Source organism: Nematolebias whitei, chromosome 11 (genome assembly GCF_014905685.2).
Source record: "Nematolebias whitei isolate Nwh7 chromosome 11, NemWhi1, whole genome shotgun sequence".
NCBI lineage: Eukaryota > Metazoa > Chordata > Actinopteri > Cyprinodontiformes > Rivulidae > Nematolebias > Nematolebias whitei.
Genome location: NC_056508.1, coordinates 45118593 through 45134785, shown reverse-complemented (window position 1 = coordinate 45134785; position 16193 = coordinate 45118593). Strand labels below are relative to the sequence as shown.

At 39.4% G+C, this 16193-nt stretch overlaps 1 protein-coding gene across 1 annotated transcript in view; it reads right to left on the bottom strand.

Annotated features, from left to right (window-relative positions):
- Nucleotides 1-5913: 5913 nt before the first annotated feature.
- sdcbp2 (syndecan binding protein (syntenin) 2) overlaps nucleotides 5914-16193 on the bottom strand; it is a 21970-nt gene continuing 11690 nt past the window's right edge. Inside the window, exons 4-9 of the mRNA XM_037685038.1 lie at nucleotides 15179-15279; nucleotides 14525-14689; nucleotides 12147-12322; nucleotides 11867-12038; nucleotides 10081-10172; nucleotides 5914-7929 (exon numbers count right to left, since the gene is read on the bottom strand). Of these exons, the coding sequence (XP_037540966.1) occupies nucleotides 7875-7929; nucleotides 10081-10172; nucleotides 11867-12038; nucleotides 12147-12322; nucleotides 14525-14689; nucleotides 15179-15279 (761 nt within the window). The 3' untranslated portion in view covers nucleotides 5914-7874. The remainder of the gene's footprint in view (nucleotides 7930-10080; nucleotides 10173-11866; nucleotides 12039-12146; nucleotides 12323-14524; nucleotides 14690-15178; nucleotides 15280-16193) is intronic.

Sequence of the window (16193 nt, the reverse complement as noted above, 5' to 3'; positions counted from 1 at the left end):
TTTTTGGTATTTTTATGGAAATATTTGTCGTTCAACCAAAAATATTTGGGGCCACAAGTCTTTGCCGTTGGTGTTTTGGGAGTCAGAAGCTAAAAAGTTTGAAAACTCGCAGTTTAACGACTGAAGGTCACGATATATGATGTTGGACTTTCGTTGTAAAAACTGAGTGCTGGGTTGTTGTTTTTTTATTTAATTTTTTTATGTTTTTCAATCGCTGTCCTTTTATTTTTGTTCTGTTTCTGAAATGATATGCCTGATGTGAGGCTTTGGTTCAGAAAATACAAAGACGACCGATGACGTGAGACTTGGTTGTGTTTCTACCCTGATTGTGTTTTGACTGAATCTCAAACTAATCTGTTTTTGTTTTTTTTTGTTTCTTCTTCGTGCACAAAGTTTGGATTCTACAGTCACCGTTTAAAATGCTTATTTTGTCACTTACCATAAAAAAAAAGAAACATCTTAGCATTAACACATGTCCTACGCATGAATGACTTTCTGGTTAGCTTCCAGTTAGCTTAGCAAAGCAACGAGCAAGCTTGGATTGTTGAAAATTTCTAAAAAATATAGTTTCTATTCAAAATGTAAACGAGTTTATGATTTATGTGTGAACTCAAATATCTATTTTGTGCCTATTTAGCTCTTAATCTGTTTGTTTGTTTAATTTCAGGTAGCTGTTAGAGTAGCTCATCGGATTTCAGGGGGAATTTTTTCTACTCGTCGTTTCTTGCAGTCACAGAAAGCTGATATTAAACTAACACAGTAGCTCAGTGTGACACCTTAATGTAGATCTGAATGAAGTGAGTTGTGCTCGGTCTGTGATCCGTGTATATTTCTGCTCAACCTGTTGCTCTTGTGCTGTAGCTAGTCCTTACCTGTCACTCTGGTCAGTGTGTTTCCAGTGCAGCTTACAAGAATTATCCATCACAAAAATAAAAAAGCTGCTTCTTGTCTTTAACGGATCATCTCACAAAAGATCTCTTCAGTGGAACACGTTAACGGACACTTCGTGTGACATCTTTTCATCGCAGCTCTTTTTAAAATGGTATTTTCATGATTTGTAAGAGTGGACTTTGATCAGAGTGACATTCCTTTTTTTAAAATCTCGTCGGTCAAGCTGTGTCTGTTTGGGACGAGTTGACGATATCGGAGGATACAAAGGTAAAACGCTCTCAGGCCGTCTGAGCTGGAGCACTTTCTTGAAGGCGGTGTTCACATTCAAGGAGCTGACGGTGAAAATGAAAGAAAACCGTGATGATTTTTTCAAAGCATCTGCAAAGAAACGAAAGCTGAATTAAAAAAAACGATGAACGTTGACCTCTCAGAAGAGACAACCTACACTAATGAAAACTTCTTAAAATCTAAAGTACATAAAGATGGGATCTTCTGATTTTAGTTGCCTAAAGTTTTTATTATTATTAGGGATGCACGATATTATCGGCAATCGTATCGGCCGATATTAGCGTTAAAGTTAAATATCGGACATCGGCCATTCCACGTGTGCCTGCATGATCTGATCACGGCGGAGAGGAAGAAGTCAAAATGTCGGTGGCGTGAAAGTTTATTTTTTATTTTTCATTGAGGATATTGGATTCCAAAGATTTCTGGACTACGTTGAGCCTCGATACATCGTCCCCAGTCCAAGATATTTGTCCGACGTAACGTTACCCGAGATACAAGCCGTCATTTCCGACGTCACTGAGAAGCTAATGGACGATAGCACGACTTGGGTGAGTTTTACCACAGACGTTTGGCACAATGGATAGACAAAAACTTTGATCTTAAAAAGTCTGTCCTTCATGCACCAGAGGATCCCACGCTGCAGCTATAGGAACCTGGAACAAACCTCCACAAGTGAGACAGCGTCGCAGGTGACTCATGCTAATAAATAACATTTAACACTTTTCATTTAATATAAGTTAACATGCTATGCATATGGCTGTTACTGAATATATGTCACCAGCTCTTACAGCTGTTGCACAATTTTTGTAGCAAATAATCTAAATAAGAGGAATATGTTCCGACAATGTAAAGTATACTAAAATATCTGTATCGGTTATCGGCCAAATAAGTTTTAACATATCGGATATGAGCCAAAAATACAATATTGTGCATCCCTAATTATTATTATTATAGTGTATTTTTATTCACTTTATACATTGTAAGCAACAGATTGTATATCCAAAACATTATGTCCACTGATTTATCCCGACTGTTCTGGTGTTCGATACAGTTCTGATCTCATAAGAAGAAAATATTTCAAGTCAATCCTTCAAAGCTTAAAGCACCACATTATTTCTGCAAAGTCTCACATCCACCCTGCAGCGTAGCTGTGCAAACCTCCAAACTTGATGTTTTCTAAAGTCGGCGGGCAGGAGAGTTGTGATGCTTTGTGGTCAAAATGAGTTCTTGTCAGGGACAATCATCATCATATCTCTTACTGAAATCCATGAAAGGATTTAATGAACGCCGTAAACGACGCTTAGCTCAGTTTGCTCAGCTACGTTCCATTTGTTGTGCTCTCATCGTCCGACTGTGCGGATGAATTCAACCAGGAGGCCAAAACGATGAGAAAGAAGCCATATGTTGCAAACGTTTGAGCGTGGGAGGCAGCCTCCGCCTTTCTGTGAGGATGTGAAACAAAAGATCAAAAAGTGTTAAACACAGGTCGATGTGACGAACGGTGATGCAGCCGAGAGTCAAGATGGATCTATGAGGCCAGCATGACGTTGGGATGATCTTAAAGCTCATAAATTTACTTCTATGCACAATTTAGAGTTAATCTGCGTCACGTGCTCGTCTGAGTTGATCATTTTAATAAGGACCATCATCTATTATTGAACAATAGCCTCTAAAGTCCCGACAGATTACTTTTTATTGATTTAAGATTTACATTTTTAGGGAGTTTGAAGGATTTAATTTATTTGTGAAATATTTATTTGGGTTTGAGGCCTTGTGTGAAAACTGAATGTTTTTAGGCCAACTGATGCAGAACATGCCTTATCTGAACGAGTCTTTGTTTCAAAATGCTGAGTTTTTAATTTATGTAAATATCTTGTACAATCATTTTATTCATATGTTGCTCTAAGGTGTTCATAATTTTATCACAGTAAAGCAATAAGTGTTTTTTTTATTTTTGTGTGTGTTTTAATGTTCAGGAAAAAGTCTGATCCAACGCTCCTCCAGTTGTTACCCTCCAAAAACAAAAAGCTAAATAAATTATTGAATTCTTCTTTGTGATGCAGAGAAGCGACGACTCACTTTCTGGAAATTTGAGCAACGTGTAATTTTTTGTTTGTTTTTGTTGTTGAAGTTCTTGTAGTGCGAGGTTGTTGCTCCGTGTGAATAACATTCACTAGTTGCACTCCGGAAATATTCAGAAGAATTCAAAAACTCAATTTTCTAAAATAGAAGAGCATAAAATGTAGTACAATTATTGCTGCCTTTTTGATCATTTCAGGAGTTTTTGTTTGTTGGTTTTTTGTTTGACCGCACACTCGAGCTTCATTTGAAGTTTTTGTCGTGGTCAAAATGAATGAATTAACGATGGTTCTGCTTCACCGAGTCTCTCGTTACAATAAATATGAAACTTATAAAACACGTCCAGGTCAAAACAAATGTCGTTTCATTTCTGAGGCCTCAAACAAAGCGACAAGGTTTTGAACATAAATATTTTCATGATACAGTGTGCTAAATACTCTTAAATATTTTGGACATTTTGAGATGGGGTTCTGTGATGAGCAATAAATATCTTACCTGGTGTAGATACATTTTTTGAACGGATCGTAGTTATGAACTAAAGTTGGCTCCAATCTTCAAACTAGCGGTTCATGAAAATGCAAAAACCTTCACGTCACCATCAAACTTGCATCATGTGGTTATTTTGGCAGAAATCTGTTCTTGCTTTTATTTGCCGGTCAGCGTTTTTAAAGATGGAAAAAATGTGCCATATATTTCCGTTTGTTCAAAATGGAAAACGAACTATGTTGGGATTTCTTTGCCGCCATGTTCGCCCCACATCCTGAGAGCGGGACTGTACCCTCGATGTAAAAGTCCCGCCTGCTACACACCCTCCCAACTTGCCAACACACTGCAACACTTTTCTTTACTTCCTCGTCTAAGTTTTCTTTGTGTACTCCGGTTTCCTCCCACAGTCTAAAAATATGTATGTCTGCCCGCAGGCCCAAGATTTGTGATCTCACTGGGATTTGCCTGGTTTAAAAAAAGTTATAAATAAAATTACCTTTTCATTCAACCTTTATTTAGACAAGTAAATCCCATTGAGCCTCGAGGACTCATTTACAAGAGAGACCTGATCATTTGAATATAAGCCACGCCCATTAAATGTAAAAGGGAAAAGAGTTGTACATATGTAGGCCGTGCTGGTCTACAAGCCGCAGGCGTCTACGTTATGGAACCAAGTTTCATTGGTTCACTGTGACATATCAGGAAATTTAATTGGTCAGATTTTTTTTTAAACTTTTATTTACACAGGTCTCCTTGAGTCACGAGGACCCACCCCTGAGAGAGATGTGTATTGGGCACCCGGGTGTGAAGAGACATGTTTTTGGCGGCATGAAGCTTGTTAGCCCTTCCAAAAATATATATATATAATAATTCCATATATTGAGCGCAGCATTGTGTAAGCAGCGAGGTTCAAAGCCTGTGAAAAAAGTAGCGGCTTCTAGTCTGAAAATTACAGTATAATATTTACATTTATCGATCAATCGATAGTAGATACACACAGTGAAAGGAGTGTGTGCGTGTGTGTGTGTGGGGGGGTCTATATTATAACTCTGAGAAGCAACAAAAACCGACACCTGAAAAAATAAAATATTAGAATACCTATATTTTTATGTCAGGAAAATGACCCATTTGTTTACATGAAGGGGCGGAGCTTAAAACACTGTACTGCTGCCTGCCACTGGGGGGCGCTCATCCGTTGTGACTTCAACTTCAAGCTTCCGGTCCTGTCTTTAGTTAAGTGGATCTTTGCTAGACATGTCCCAGGCCACACAGGAAGTGACACAACTAGCTGCTGCTGCAAGTTGCACTTGCAAATAATCACATGATTAAGTAGAATACAATAATATTTATTAAAAATAATAATACACCTTATTATAGTGTATTATCACGGTTTAGGTTATATCTTAGATCCTCGTGTACGGTTTCTTTTATAATACTTTGATTTTTGTTATTTTGTGTGTAACTGGGACCTTGAGTACACAATTTCATTCCACCTCATGTACCACGTGATGCGAAGGACAATAAACTGCAGTCGTTTTAAGGAGGCTCAAATTCATTTTTATCAACCTGGGATTGGAGAAGCCAAAAGCTTCTTACAACTTTTCTACAAAACCCCACTTCAAAGGGTCTTAAATATTATTTTTAAATTTTGACCAGACTCGTACGTTTGATGTTAGCGGGAGTGCGTGGCAGTGGTTTAACGATACATCCGATACTTTATTCCTCATCCGACGTGTACAGAGGTCCAGTTTACCATCGAGCTCCCGCAGATGTGCCTGTGCAGAATCAAAGTCGACATATTTAATAGATTTGGGAAACATTACGTGAAATAACTATTTTACGTGCAATAGTAGAGTGTACAGTAAAACACGTAGTCTGTATCTCCCATCTCACTGTATGGAGGAAGAAAAAACATGTATTAAAACAGCATGGAGGAACTACTTGTTGTTTGTCTGGTTTATTACATTTAACGTAGACTCCCGAAGTGTAAAAACTCCGTTCTTCAGTTTTAGGTGTACAAGCAGCGGTTGGTTAAAGTAAAATCTGTCCAGTAGTTTGAGATATTTTGCTAACAGTACAAACAAACAGAGGAGCAGGCAGAAACATTTACCACTCCGCCTGAGCGCAGTTTAAAATCCAAACAGCAACGGTGAAGTGAGCAGAAAGACTTTATTTGTTTGACAATATCATCTTGGTTACATTCGTATATAAACTTTTAGATTATTTTTTTTCTAATATTTTTTTTACAGAACGACAGCATTTTATTTTTCTCATCAGATCCCAGACCAAGAGAGTCGAAGAAGTACATGCATCTGAACAGCAATAAAAGGAGAAACTCTATATAACAAGTAGAAATTCACAAGTGTAAGCTCTGCTCAGTCTGTGCTCATCATTGGGGGGGGGGGGGGGGGACACGCTGGGGAGGGCATGTTCACGTTAACCCGTCCACGTGGAAATGATTCTCAGCAACAAGTCCCAGCTGCTGTCTGTATCTCATACACAGGACTTTTTAAGGGGTTTTCTCATCAGCATGAGGCACCACAAACACTTTTTACAATAAAAAAGGGAAACTTGTTGAAATGAACGCAGGAACCTCTTTTTTTAAAAGGTCATGAAAAGTGCACTTAGTGGGTCGGCCCGGCTCAGGCCCCCCTATCAAATAATACAACGGTTCCCTTGAACGCGACCGCTTGAAACACGACACTTTGCAACCGGTCGTAGAAAATGTGCTTGGACTCTTCCAGCTGCGAGGGGCGACAAGCATCATTTTCCTCTCGGAGACTTCCCCTGGAGCGCTGAGACGACGCGGAGGAGGAGGGGGAGGAGGAGTCTGCAACCTTCACCTTCAAAACCGCCATTTTTAACAACTACACGCGAAGAGACGCAAAATCCATTCGACGCCTAGAAACACGCGCTGTATGAATTTTAATCACCCAGTTAGAATTAAATTAACAGGAAGCTGCAGCCAAATGTCTTAAAAGAACATCTCTGACTTTTTATACTTCTATTTTACTTTTTTTGGTCAGGTGTGCGTGAACCAGCTCTCATTAACAAACACAACCTGGATATTTTACTATAATCGCAACTTTCTTCTTCTTAAACTAGTCGTTTCTACTGTTCGCATTAAAATGAACTCCCTGCGTGTTTTTGCAAAGCCTCATTTTGATGCTTTAATATCTAGAACAGATGTGATGTGCACACCTGTAACATCTGAATCTACAGCAGTTTGGACCGAGCCAGTTTTATTTAAAAAGCTGATTTGTAGAACAACTACGGGTGTTAGAAAGCTGAATAAACCAAGTATGAAACGTCGTGAGCGCTGCAGAAAATCTGCCATTTAAACAAGTTTTAGAGAGAACCAGCGCTGCAGCCCAAAATATTTGCACTGTGGTGCAGGAATCTTGTGCACGATGTGCAAAACAAAAGGACAAGCAGTATAAGCATTCCTCAGGTTGGTGCCATCTTTAGTCGCGGTCACCCGGAGGTGCAGGTTGCAGACCCCTGCAGCAGGGGTTGGTCGCCATCACTCGGAGAACACGGAAAACTACAAACGTGTGACTTCGACGTGAAAACAGCGACTGCACATTTTCAAAAAGCTAAAAAAAATTTCCAGCATTCGGTAGAAACTAAAATCAGCATAATGGGTGAATCACTCCTACTGGCCAGAGTTATCTTATGAGACTTTGTTGGTCGAGCTCGTTTAAAGAGGACGTGCGCAGGAACTGGGAGCGCACGTTGACGGCTGCCGATCACCTTCAACAAGCGTGACGCCGACTCGCATCTCCACACTGAGGAGGAAGCTCTGGACTCATGATAGTTTGTGCAAGTTTGAAAATAAATGACAGAAAAAATTTAAATGTTCTGATCTGGAATTTAAAAAAAAACGCAAAAGAGATCAACATAGCAGACTAAACTGTTAACGTGCAGACAGATCTGATGTATAAAATGTAGAAAAAGTCAAGAATTCGCAGAGGAAAAAGAGACGAAAGGCATTTTAAAAACGTTAAAGGTATAAAGGAAGAAGATGAAGGAGATGTACGTTAGGACGAGTTTGATATGAGGACAGAGAGACAAAGTTAAAGAAGAAAAGGAAAAGTCTGTTTTGTAGACATCCTGACAGTTCCTGGTCCTCACACCTCCGGGACGGAGTGATCCATGGAGGACCGCAGGAGACCGGTGGACATCCTGGAAAAATAAATTAATATAAGTAATATGTTATATAATAAACATTGAAGACTCTCAGGACTTTTTTGGACAAACAAAAAAGGCATTTACTGAACAGTGGAGTCATAAATAAAAAGAATGCAGAGGTTAAATGCAGTCGGCTTACTATAAGCGACTTTAGGCTTTTTTTTCTAAAGTCACTTGTAAATCTTGTGAGTCGCGGGTTCATTTTTTGGGCGTGAAGTTGCTCATTTATCGATTTTCTTTCCGAGTGAAACTAGTTGATCATCTCCCAGCTCCAAACAATAAAGCAAAAGACGAGTGGTAGTAGGTAGTTTGTCCCTTCCAAGCCCCCGTTTCCTGCTTATCCTCTCGGCGACAGGCGCACACCCAAACAAACACTCATACTGTGGCCGACCACTGGGGGGCTCCACTCACACACATATCAGGATGTTTTGTTTTTAAAAATATGTAGAAAAAATATGATTTACATATTTGTTACATATGCAATATGTATTTTTTTTAATCGGAGCTTAAAAGTATGTTATTCAAAGTGTTTAGCATAATTTTGCTGTTGTTTACGTGTAATGCCATAATAAATGTATGTTTATATGACTCTGTTTTACACAATGTGGTGGGTTGCCAGGTGGGCTTTTATTGGGGGGCTTTTTTTCATGGAGCTGGTTGCTTGTTTCTATCTAGAGATCTGGCAACACTGGTTAAACGTCACTATTTTGACTTTTAATACAGTAAGGAGCAAACTTCTGATTTACTCTTCACAGCTTTTGTTTGTCAACAGTTTTACTTTTTAAAGTTCAACAGTAAATTATTGTGATTTGTTTAATCGTAGAATAATTCTGTAAACAAAATGTACAAAACCTTCATGACAGGTGGTGAAACTCCATTTCATCATTTGGACTTTTTGAACAACTAAATAGATTTTTAACTATTATTTAAGATGTAAATGTAAAAAAAAAAAACATTAAAATTTCTGTTTTTTTACTTGAGTTCTTTCTAATAATTCGATTTTTCCAAGACTTTTAATAAACGAACGTTGTAAAGTGACTTCCTAAACTCAGATTAAACTGTTCAGAACTTTTACAAATGATACAGAAAATAAAACGATTAACTTAAAACTCATTCACACTTTAAAAAAAAAGTGAGATTTTTGGTGAGGATGCAAATATTCTGTAAAATCCATCAATGAAGTGAATTTAATAGAAACAAGCGGTGCACCGATGTCCCTCGCTGCTGAAGGACTTGAACAGTGAATGTTTGTAGTTGTGCAGATGAGTGTTTTTCTGGACTGGAGTTGAACGGGGAACGAGGTCAACCTGAATGTTTTTGGTGCGAGATGTTCAAGTGGAGGAGTTACCCTGAGGAGAAGAAGAGGGAGGTTTTATTGTTGTTGTCCGAGGCAGAGCAGAGCGACGGATCCTGACGAGTGGAGGGAGCAACTTTATCCACCACCAGGTGCAGTGGAGGAGCCAGGGGGTGGCCAGTGGTGGCCTTGACCACCTTAAACTTTGGCCACCCCAACCAATCATTTGAGGAAACTAATTTTAAGCAATATAAAAACTAGAAAGCAAAGTTTCCTCAAATGATGGGGTGGTCGGTTTACATGTATGTATTTTTGTGGCCATTTTGGATTTTTGACGTGGCAGCCAAATTGTCAAAAGGAACATTTCTTGTAAGAGCTGCAGCTACGTACCTAAATAAAAATCTGTGCCTCGCTCATTCCAGTTCCTCCTTTTTGCTCCGGGACGGGAAACAAAAAGACGGATACAGCACCAAGCTTTCAAAACTGATCTAGCTCATTTAAAACGTCTGCTGCTACTGAATTTTTATATTTCTATTTTTAAATGTGCAGACACAAATAACTAAAATGTTGCAGTTAGATCAAGAAAAAAATATGTTTTTAAACTGAGCAAAAAGGCGTGAACACAGAGTCTTTTTAGACTTACAGTAAATCTTTGAACACAAAAGTAGTGCTAGAAGACCTTACATAAATTATTTGTGTATTATTAAGGAATTATATGAGTTTTTAAACAGTTACTATGAAAGACAGTTTGATTTAACTTTGTGTTATGAAACAGAATTTTTATGTAGTGGATTTTTTTGGTTGATAAATTTTTAAAAGTCGTGTCATGAAAGCCTCGACTTCGGTCCTACCTCTTGATCATGTGTTCATAGATGAACTTGGGCATGATGGTAATCGTCATGGTGGTTGGAGAAGTGTTCAAAATGTCCTTGATCTGAGAATCCTGGAAGATGTAGCACAAAGAAACAACAATATAAAAAACAAACGCGGGCGATTTACAGTTTTTCTACATTGTTGTGTAAAAATCTGAGTCCGGTATTTAAAACGTAAACGGTCGTTTCATTAATTTCCGTCATTTCTCCACACGTGAAGACGATCAAACAATTACAAAAATAGACAAAAATAACTAGAGAAACTGCGTTTCCTGTGAAAATGCAGTGTTGCAGAAGAACTTGCTGAAAAACTGCTGAAATTAGTTAAAACATGCTGAAATGCAAGAACAAGCATACGGTAACAACAGAAGAAAGAAGAAAGAACAAATATTTACTGAATTAGGTTTAAATAAGCAGAAATGAGAACAACAATTAGGAAATTAGCTTAAAAAAAGCTGAAATTAGTTTACAAAAAAACAGCTGAAAGTAGCTGAAAAGACAGAATGAAGATTAAACTACCAGAAGGAAGCGGAAAGAGCTAAAATGAGCTCCAAGATTGTGGAATTAGCCCCAAAAAAACTACATTTAGCATAAAAACAGCTAAACAGTAGCTGAAATAGGAGGAAAAGCTGAAATTATCAGAAATAAGCTGAAAGGAACATAACAAGCTGAAATTAGCAGAAATTACCAAGAAAAACTGGGATTTATTTGAAAACAGTTGAAATTAGCTAAAAAAAAAAAATAAAAAAAAAAGCTAGCTGAAAAATTAGACCAAGCTTAAATTAGCAGAAGGAAGCAGAAAGAACACGTTTTTCCAATTACGCTGAAAGAAGCAGAGCTTAAAACAAAAAAGTGGAAATTATCTGAAAAAAAAAAAAAAATGAAATTAGCAAAACATTTAAAAATTTTAAAAACAGCTGAAAGTAGCTAAAAAGGCAGAAAGAAGCTTAAATTACCAGAAAGAAGTGGCGAGAGCAAATTTTTGCTGAATTAGGCTGAAAAAAGTTTAAATGAGTGCAAAAAAGTTGAATCAGCTGAAAAAGCTAAAATTTGCTTATAACAGCTGAAATAACTGAAATTAGCCAAAAACTGCTGACAGGAATACAATAAGCTGAAATTAGCTGAAAGAAGTTAGAAGAAGCACAAAAATGTTATAGTTAGCTGAAAGAATCTGAAAGAAGCACAAAACAGCTGAAAGTAGCTGAAAAAAAGTTTAAATTTGCACAAGGAAGCTGAAAGAAGCTGAAGCAGAACAAAATATAAAGGAGCAGTAAAAGGTTGTAAACAGGTCTAAAGATGTGAAGGATGTAAAATGAGCTCAATTAATTTTCTATGAGGAAAAATGGCAGAAAAGGCTAAATATTTCAAAAGCTAAAGCTGCACCAATACCAAAAGTCACAGCAGGATTGTCCTGAAAGAGCTGAACGTTTTGATTTATGATTTGTTGAAATAGAAGAAAACTGTGGGAGGAGAATTGTACCGAGAAACATAAAGAAGAAAAACGGATCACAATAGTGTGAATACGTCATAAACATTCACAGTTATTAAAACCTTCAGCATGGCACAGACGGGCTGAAGACAGAAAGCTTTTCATGATCATTTCAGTTTTGGATTTTGTCACATTTAAAGCCTCTGACTTTCGACTCCTGTAGCGTTCGGTAACTTCTTGTTTTCGTTCCTCGCACTGACCAAACAGAACGTCATCAAACTTCTATTAAAGAAGATACAGAAGACTTTCGGAGAAACACGACAAAAGAAGTCTGACCTTGAGTCCGATGACGTTCTGCCCGTTGATTTCACAGATGTAATGTTCGGTCAGCAGGCCGTTACGAGCAGCGGAGCCGTCTTTGACCAGGGAGGTGATTTTACCAGACTTGTAGATGAAGCCCACGTGGCCGGAGCTGTCTTTGTGCATGGTGATGGTGCGCTGGAATGGTCTTGATGCAGGAGAAAAGCAGGTGGGAAAATTAAACAAAAACTCAAAATGAACGTTTACGGCGCTCATCTCCACCCTGACGATGAGAGAAAAGGCAGGTGCTCCTCACCTGTCCCTGACCACCATCTCGATTCGGGTCTCAGCGGCAGCTTTCAGAGCCTTGTGGGCCTTGTCTGTGCTCCAGCCGGCACAGTTCTGCCCGTTGATCTGCAGGACCTGATCCCCGAAGCGCAGCCCGGCCAGGGCGGAGGGGGAGTTCGCCTGCACCAGCTGGACGAACAGGCCCTGAGAGAGAAACAGCCGAGAGGAAACCGGAGGACGAAAAAAACGATTTATACTCAACTCAAATGTTGCATATTTCTTTAATAGAAGAATAGAAGTTAAAGAGGCCAAACTGCTGGGAGTTATGATAGATCAAAGAGCGTCGTGGTCCACAGATTGTGACTAAAACAAGTAGAAACATCTCAATAATTCAGTGTAATGTGTCAGAGGAATTTAGGTAAAGGTTTAGGATGTTTATCACTAACGAATGTTAAATTAATGTTGAACCATGTGTGTGAGGGCAAAGTTTTTAGTGTCAAAACAAAAAGGGTGTCAGCAAAGATCAAAGGAAAAGTTTACAAGACAGCGGTGAGACCAGCTATGTTGTATGGTCTGGAGACAGAGACATGGACAGAAAGACAGGAGACAGAACTGGAAGTAGCAGAAATGAAGATGTTGAGGTTCTCCTTCAGGAGAGACAAGGATGGAGAAGATCAGGAATGAGATCATCAGAGGTACAGCACAGGTTGAACAACTGGGAGATAAAGTTAGAGAGGACACACTGAGATGGTTTGGACATGTCCAGAGGAGGGACAGTGGTTATATTGGAAGAAGGATGTTAGAAATGCAGCTGCCATGAAAAAGACAAAGAGGAGATGTATGGATGCAGTTGGAGAGGACATGGAGGTAGTTGGAGTGAGGACAGAGTGAGATGAAGGAGGACTCAGTGTGGAGACCCTGAAGAGGGAAAAGACTGAAGAAGGTGAAGGAGGAGAAGGAGAGAACAAGAAGAAGAACAAGAGCAAGAAAAACGTGAAGAAGAAGGTGGGTGTGGACCCATGGAAGAATAGTCTCTAATCTCTAGTCTCTAATGGGTAGGCCTGTCACGATAACAAATGTTGCTGGGCGATTAATTGTCTCAGAAATTATTGCGATAAACGATAATATTGTTTGAAATTTTACAATAATTAGTAATAATTGTCAAATTTAAGAAGAAATGTTGGTTAATTTGTTTTTTTATTGACCACTGGTATAAGACTGTTTGAACCAAAGGATGGATGGTGAGGGAGCGAGCAGCGTGTCTCTTTAAGTAAAATGGGAGGGAGGCCCCTTGACACGGCATGGGCTGTTTTCAGTTCTCCAAATGGTGGACACTCGGTGTGGTTTGAGCTCTTTAGCATAGAATATTTCACACAAATAAAAAAATCAGTAAACAAGTTCTCAGCTTCTTTTTGCAGAGGAAAAACAACTTTTTACACGAAGGCGCGGGTTTTAACTGTGAATTTTGGAGCTTCGACAAGACGGAGGTTTTTCCTGAGGTCGGCCTGTTAGCTTAGCTCGTAGCTTAGCTTCTCAGCTTAGTTGTTTTTAATGATCCAAAAACGCAATTTTGGATCATTAAAATGGATTTTAAAGAGAAAAGAGAAAGGGAGGGGTCAGTGAAGAGCGCTGGAGTTGAGCCTTTTGTCGTCCAGTGTCTTCAGTAGAGAGAGACACGAAGAAACGATAAAGCCGATAAATGAAAACGAGGTTGATAATTTTCATTTATCATGCGATTAATTGATTTTTTTATCGCAACAGGCCTGCTAATGGGGACCCTCAAACAAAAACGAAATTGTGTTTAGCTTTAGAGCAAGCGTGACACATCTGCAACATCTGCATGAAAACTAATATTAAGAATGTGCACATGACTGTGAATGTTTGTCAAAGTCTGTCACTATCAATTAAATAAAATAGGCAAATAAAATTCAATAAAACTTGCTTTCCGGGCTATGAAAAGGTTACGCTGGATATTATCCAACAATCAAATGATCAGGGCTCTGCGTGGTGTTAAAACTGTTCTGGAGTGGATCGAAACACAAAACAACCTGAAAACAAAACATTCACCGTCGTCACCGATACGATGCCGTAAAGCCTCAAACTTAAGAGTAATTCTAAAACTTAAACCTCATATTGTGTTTTAACTTTCATTCAAATCGTGTTCAGGAACGGATCAGTCGTATCTTCCACACAGAAGGCTGAGCGACCGTATAAAGCCTCCTGAAAGGACTGCTGCAGGACGGGTCTTGTAGTTTAGCTCTTCCAGGTCTCTTCAGTGATCTTTGAGCCTCAGAGTGAAAGATTGAAGGTGCAGCCGTGTGGTCGGAGGCTTGTGAAACGACTATCGGTCCGTCCTGAATAATTCATGACAGTGCAGTAAGACGAGTATGAAAAATGCTGACTCACGTTGTCGATGGAACGGAGCCGGAGCCCCACCTTCCCGTCCTGGTCCTTACAGAGGATGATCTCTCGAAGCCCTTGACGGATCTCTGCCCTCCTTATGCCCACGTCTGCCCCCGTCACGGGCCGCACCATCGCCCCCACACCTGAGCTGAAGGGAACAGCCACCTGCTGTGGAGCAGGTGGAAGTGGGTTAAAATGCAACATAAGAGAGTTTATCAAAATATAAATATGTGAAAAAAATTACTTTTGAAGTGAATGTGACCAGGAATGCTTCAGGCGCTTGAAAATTTAAATTATGCTTTAAAATTGAGGAAATGGGAAACATGGGTGAATGTTTCTGCAAACAGACTTCACAGATGATGAAAAGTTTGTTGACGAGCTCAGGTTGTGCACGATCTACATGCACACACACACTGTGTGTGGGGGGAGTGCAGCGCTCACGCTCTCCCACACACCGCTGCGGGCCTGCAGTGAGTCATTGAGCTGTGTGGACCTCCAGGATCACACAGCCGACGGCTCTGAAGCCTCATCAGGGTTGGGAGAGGAACAATGAAATATTTTTGTAATAAAACATTCTGTGCTTTGTTTCTCTTCTTTCTGGCAAAGTTGTGCACAAAACATTACTGATGCACCATGAAGCTTCTCAGAGATGCTTACGTTGTCAGCCACGGGCACAAGGGCCAGGTTCCTCTGGACTTCATCGCTGTTCAGAGCCAGGCCCATGTACGTTCCAAGCTCCTCCAAATTGGGGTACAAAGCTGCAAGAACAGGGAGAGAAAGACGAGGATTAAGATGAAGAAGAGGATGAGTAAAAAAAGGGCGTGGAAAGAAGCAGCAGATGGTCGCAGGCCGAGCAGAAGGTGGAAGACGTGGAGGAGTGAAACCAAATCAGCTTATGTCTTGACCTTCTCCAAACCCTCGGAGTTTAAGTGAGATTTTTACAGAAGTTACAAAACTACATGAACAACTTCTATTTTGCACCATCCGTCACAACACCTGTGGTTTTAGCTGCGTTAAGACTTTTACTGGAAGATTTTTGTGATATGGTGAGTTCAACTTTACAGGAATCAGCATCTCTCATATAATCTTACAAACGATGTGCCGCTTAGTGTTGCATTTACAAATGTAAATTAAGATGTCCAGATGCATGCTCCATAATCCAGGTAGAAAAATCTAAAAAAGTTACATCTGGTCCTCTGGACATGAAAAAAAATTAAAAATTGTAGAAACGTTTCGTCTTTCATCCGAAAGACTTCCTCAGTCTGAGGTGTTGTGTTCAACACTTATCAGACTGAGCTGAACACAGCACCTCAGACTGAGGAAGTCTTTCAGATGAAAGACGAAACGTTTCTACAATTTTTAATTTTTTTTGAATGTCCAGAGGACCAGATGTAACTTTTTTATGTAAATTAAGATGGCAGATTTATAAATATGAACACAAGCTTTATGCAAACTGGAGCCAACAGAAAGGTAGTCAGAAGAGGAGTCAACTGAACCCGAGGCTGCAAGTTTTGGTCAGTTATTTATTTACAATAATGATGGATGGAGATGGATGGAGATAGAGAGAGAGATAAGAGATGGATGGAGATAGAGAGATAGATATAGATAAAGAGATAGAGAGATAGATAAGAGATATATCTCACTCTCTCTCTCTCTCTCTCTCTCTCTCTCT